The sequence below is a fragment of the Carassius auratus genome, unplaced genomic scaffold (assembly GCF_003368295.1).
Source record: "Carassius auratus strain Wakin unplaced genomic scaffold, ASM336829v1 scaf_tig00217103, whole genome shotgun sequence".
Lineage (NCBI taxonomy): Eukaryota > Metazoa > Chordata > Actinopteri > Cypriniformes > Cyprinidae > Carassius > Carassius auratus.
Window position 1 is genome coordinate 267,501 of NW_020528895.1, and position 6,008 is coordinate 273,508.

At 39.0% G+C, this 6,008-nt stretch overlaps 1 protein-coding gene across 1 annotated transcript in view; it reads right to left on the reverse strand.

The window, feature by feature from the left end:
• LOC113100006 (NACHT, LRR and PYD domains-containing protein 4E-like) overlaps nucleotides 1–5,563 on the reverse strand; it is a 6,319-nt gene extending 756 nt beyond the window's left edge. The window contains exons 1-3 of the mRNA XM_026264878.1: nucleotides 5,551–5,563; nucleotides 5,333–5,467; nucleotides 3,398–5,159 (exon numbers count right to left, since the gene is read on the reverse strand). Coding sequence (XP_026120663.1) covers nucleotides 3,398–5,159; nucleotides 5,333–5,467; nucleotides 5,551–5,563 — 1,910 coding nt within the window. The remainder of the gene's footprint in view (nucleotides 1–3,397; nucleotides 5,160–5,332; nucleotides 5,468–5,550) is intronic.
• Between the last annotated feature and the right edge of the window lie 445 nt (nucleotides 5,564–6,008).

Sequence of the window (6,008 nt, forward strand, 5' to 3'; positions counted from 1 at the left end):
GATGTACCTGAGAGAAAACAGATCTGACCATCTGATCTTCACCAGGAAGAAAAAAGGGTTTTAAAGTTTGTTGTTTTGCAGAACATCACAGTTATATCTGACATGAGAATAAGGCCTGAAGTTAGGAGAAACATTTTAATGAAAATATAATTATAATAAAATAATAATGATTGTTGTTTCCTTTCAAACCTTGTATGTGGTGTAAAAACAGCCCTGGCCAAACGCCCCCAGAGGGCATCACTTCACACTTTGATAATTACTGGAGTCACAGGTTAAATTGGGCCTGAGCTCAGCTCCGTCTCCTTCAGCACCAGATATTGTTATTCCACTTGAATTATTTTTCATTTCCTGGTAAATACATGGCATATGAGACTGGATAATTATCAAGACTACACAGAGACAGTGACTGAACAGCCTGACGCGTCTTACAATTCGACGTTACAATGTTATCTGACATTACACGTGTCTGCTTCATTAGAGCCTGTTGTGAGGGAAAAGCTTAATGTGGTTTAATCATAAAAATCAATCAGGAAAAGTGTTTTCATGCACTCAGTTGTAGCATGCAGTCCAGGATGGTCCCAGAGCTTTTTGATCAAATAAATGTGTTGTCACCTGACACCTGGCCCTCTCCAGTGCCACAGCTGTATGGAGAACAAGAATTGAGGCAGCTGTGTGATAGTCTGCCAATGGACTACTGTAGTGTCAAACAAGGTTTCAGGGACTACAAGGAAAACCCAAACATGGCAATTAAAGAGGGTCTTCTGAAATTAAAACACACAGTAGATACACTGGCTGTGAGCACAGTTGAATGTGAAAGGGGATTTTCAGCGATGAATATTATTGTTACACCACTGAGAAATCAGCTGAAGATTGTCAATGTGTCCTCTTTGATGTTGGTAAAGTTAGTGGGTCCACCACTAGAGATGTGTAACCCAACTCAGTTTGTTAGGAAGTGTGTGATGACAAGGAGGTCAGCAGACCGTGCTGTCTGTATACAAAGACAGCATAAACCAGAGGAGCCTGCATTTACTCCTATTTGGAAGCTGATGAATGCATGAATTGTAGTATGTGAATAAGTAAATGATGTATTTAAAGTGTAAACTGTTATGTCTGCACACGTCACACGTCTGCACAAGTGTTGTTCGGGTTGTTTCATAATGCATTGTACTGTAAAAATAGCCCCTTTGGTGTAAAACACATTAAGTCATTTCATGGCGCGATCTTTAATGGTGACGTAAATAAGGGCTCCCCTTCCCTACAAAAGCCAATTTAACCACTGACTGTAGTTACCATGTTCTGAACATCACATCCCGTCTTTTCCCCCAGATCTAATCTATCTAGATGGTTCAATAAAAATACTTGAACTTTATATCTAAAGATTACCTTAACTAAGCACCAGCAAGCTTGTTAGCTTGACAGTTAGCATCAGCTAACAATATTTCCTTCAGTTTGGTTATGAAGAAACATTCATATCCGTCTACTCGGCTAGTTAATCCAAACTATTTAAAAATGTATACTGTTGATAAACAATATGAAAACAGACGTCACATAGGGCTAATAAAGCTGTGGTCGTTAATTTGTGTTATTTTAATGTGTCGTGTTATTTTTTTTATTTTTTTTTACCTAAAACATGAGTGACACTGATTGATGTGTCTGACTTCACGCATTTTCAGTGAGCTTGAATAGATCACTCTTTACAGCAGATTTACCTCACAAACAACTAACAGTTTTGACCTAAATATGATTTTCAGTTTCAATAATTAATCCTATAATTCAACATTAATAACTTACTTTTAGCAGCATCAGTCGCGCGCTCACAAGATCTCCCGGTTGTGAATTCAGTTCACTGGAGACTCGCAATAAACGGTTCATTTGAATCAGTGAGTTGTCGACTCGAGAACAGCTGCAATCGAATCATTCTAATTCCTGAATGAATCTTTTGGTGCGGTTTAAGCATAGACAGTAAAATAATCAGTTCGTTCTTGAATCAGACACCGCTTCTGCGTCTCAGAGCACGTGATATATTATAAGGAGTAATGATATGTTTTATGAAATGTAGTTAAGTAAAAGCAGTGGTGTAGATTAAAAAGTCAAATAATATCTTTCAGCTTGCATTTGGGATTGAGGATAGCGAACCTTGTTCACAGAGGCTACTTAAACTAGCTCTGCCCCACAACATGTGAATCAGCTGTTAAAAATGACTAAAGATATCTGATTCTTGATCTGCTTCAGTGATGCAGATGATAAAATCCCTGTCATGTTCTTTCTGACGCGATCGCCCCGGGCTACATCAGAAATGCATTTATTTTGAAAGAAAATGAAGGAAATAATCAAAAAGTTGAAAAAGTATCGGGTAGGGTCAGGGTAAATTGGGGTTTATTGTCCCAATAAGATGACGTCCATTTAATATTTTAAAATTAAAATTTATGCTCAATCATTTATTAATATAATAATATAAGTTATTATTGCATACTATTTTATAATACACTACAATACTGAGGTGCAGATAATTGCCTCTATTTGCATTAAGTAATATAAATAGCAGAAAATCCTGCCTTTTTAACATTGTATGAATAGAATCTATAGATATTTGCACTTTTATCTATAGATAAAGCTGCTGCTTTTTTTTTGAAAACTGCCAGATTATGCCGGGGATGCAATGTTGCCAGATGTTGCAATTAAAATAAACAAAAAACATATCAATAAATAAAATAAACCAAAATTATTTCTAATATTTTGGAAATTAGATCAAATGAAGTTATCGCTGACCCTAAACCGCAACTTCCTACTTTATTAAGTTTCTAAAGTGTTACATTTAGTGCAAAAACAAGTCAAAAACGCTTATAATAGCTGGATCTCGCTCACTCACAAATCTCTGTAGACATCGTTCACTTCAGAAGAGTCTCGCAGTGATCACAACGGCCGCTAAACATCATGAATTATACATGCAGACATTCATATGAGGAGTTTAGCAGCAAATTAGTCAATCGGAGAACAAATGTAATTTTCGAACATGAAAAATTTACCCAGGTCCGGACCTCGGTGACCTCATAGCTGGCTACTTCATGAATTATTAGATTGAAATTGAGTTATTTTCACTTATTCCAACAAACCTGAATGCAACTTTTAAGTGATTGATGATGATCTCAATCCAATATTCGTAAAATCAGAGTCACAACCCTGTTCCTGAAGACACCTCAACTTTGCAGAGTTTGGATGAATCTCTCTTATCAAACACACTTGATTCAACTCATCAGATCATTAGTAGAGCGATCTGTGATGTTAGCTGTGTGTGTCAAATAAGAAAGATCTCAAAATATACAGAAACAGTGAAGAGAAACACAGGCCTACTGTATAAAATAAAGTAAATAAAACAAAGACACTGTAAAATACTCACTCAATCTTTCTAGATGCTTTGATCACTGGCAGCAGCCTCAGAAGACATTCTTCTGATCGATCATATTTCCTCAGATTAAACTCATCCAGATCTTCTTCTGAGTTCAACAGCACAAACACCAGAGCCGACCACTGAGCAGCAGACAGAGAGACTCCAGAGAGACGATCAATACCTGTTCTGCTCAGGTATGTTTGTACTTCCTGCTCTAGTGAACGATCATTCAGTTCATTCAGACAGTGGAACAGATTGATGGATTTCTCTGGAGAGGGATTCTCCCTGATCTTCTGTTTGATGTATGCAGCTGTTTCCTGATTGATATCAGAGCTGCTTACTGTCTTTCTCAGGACGCCTTGTAAGAGAGTCTGATTAGACTCTAGACAGAGACCTAGAAGGAACCGGAGGAAAAGATCCCAGTGTCCGTTCTCACTCTGTAAGGCCTTGTCCACTTCTCTCTTCAGTAAACTGATCATTGGTGACCTGAACTCATTCTTCAGTCCTGTGTTTAGTTCAGAAGAGGACAGCAGCTTGAATAAAGCAGCAAGAAACTCCTGAATACTCAGATGAACAAAGCTGAACACCTTCTCCAGCTTCAGTCCAGACTCCTCTCTGAAGATCTGGGTACAAACTCCTGAGTACACGGACACTTCTCTGACATCAATGCCGCTCTCTTTCAGGTCCTCCTCGTAGAAGATCAGGTTCCCTTTTTCCAGCTGTTCAAAAGCCAGTTTTCCTAGAGACAGAATAGTCTTTCTAGCCTGATCAGGATTGATTTCATATTTCCCATCATACTTCTGTGTCTTCAGTTTGGTCTGAAAGATCAGGAAGTGTGTGAACATCTGTGTGAGAGTCTTGGGGATCTCTGCACTCTCTGCTTTACCCATCATCCTCTCCAGAACAGCGGCTGAAATCCAGCAGAAGACTGGGATGTGACACATGATGAACAGACTTCTTGATGATCGGATGTGTGTGACGATTCTCTCAGCCAGACTCCGATCATTTATTCTCTTCCTGAAATATTCCTCCTTCTGAGGGTCGTTGAATCCTCGTACCTCTGTGACCTGGTGGACACACTCAGGAGGGATCTGATTGGCTGCTGCTGGTCGAGAGGTGATCCAGAGGAGAGCAGAAGGAAGTAGGTTCCCCTTGATGAGGTTGGTCAGCAGCACATCCACTGAAGCTGATTCTGTCACATCAGACAAGCTCCGACTGTTTTGGAAATCTAGACGCAGTCGACACTCATCCAGACCATCAAATATGAACATGACTTTGTAGTCCTCATAATCTGCTGACTTTAATTCTTTGGTTTCTGTGTGAAGGTGGTTTAGAAGATCCACAAGACTGAGATGTTTCTGTATCAAGTTCAGCTCCCTGAAAGGAAGTGGAAATATAAAATGAACGTCCTGATTGGCTTTTCCTTCAGTCCAGTCCAGAATGAACTTCTGCACAGAGACTGTTTTTCCAATTCCAGCGACTCCTTTAGTCAGCACAGTTCTGATGGGTTTGTCTTGTCCAGGTGAGGGTTTAAATATGTCATTGCAGTTGATTGGTGTCTCCTGTGTCTCTGGTCTCCTGGACACTGTCTCAATCTGTCTCACCTCATGTTCATTATTGACCTCTCCACTGCCTCCCTCTGTGATGTAGAGCTCTGTGTAGATCTCATTCAGACGTGTTGAGTCTCCATGATTGGACAGTCCTTCACTGAGTCTCTGATATTTATCCTGTAGTCTGGATCTGAGTTTTTGTTGATACACAGGCATCAGTTCTGAGCAAAGGAAATAATTGTTGTTATTCGCAGAGCAATATTTTAGAAATGTATTTTTAGGTTTGATTTGTTAGATATTAGATTGTGTCGTGACATTCAGGAACATTAGTGACTGAAGACAGAAGGCTGATAATAAAAACACAGGCTATAATCTGCTGATCCAGAGCTCTTACTGGTCTGTAGTGTGTCAGCGAGGTCTGTCTGGTTCATCTTCCTCAGGAGGAGCAGTGTGACCTTCAGAAGACCCTCTCTGACTCTGTTATGACCCTCATCAACATAACGGTCTCTTTCAGAGCATTCTGGGTAATCTGAACTCAGTAGTCTCTTAAAGCTTTTTAACTCAGAGATGATTTTGTGCTCAAGCTCCTGAAATCAATATAAATATTCAAACAATAAACCTGCATTCTGTCACAGAGAAGGTGAACCAAAGGATCAATACACAAGAGTTAAAGCATGAATATTAATAAACATCACTGAATTATATCAGACCTGCTAATAACTTCACTGTATGCTCAAACATCAGCGTCTACAGATACTGAGGTTAAAAGAGAGAGTTTGACTGGATTGGCTGTTTGTTAGATTGATGTTCATCTTTGTGCAGCAGTCAGGTTACATATGGATTCATCTTCTCTACTTTAGTGGACATTGATCTGCTTTATAGTGTATTATAGTTAATACTTTTACCTTGAGGGTTATTGTGCTGACACACTCACAAAACCAACCTTGAAAATGGAGTCTATTATGTTCTTCTTTGCTGTATGTGATTCCGGTCCTTTGTGTTTTTGACTGTAGTGAAACAAATATTAAATATTTTTGTTAACATGTAATGTATTTAATACACATCGGTAA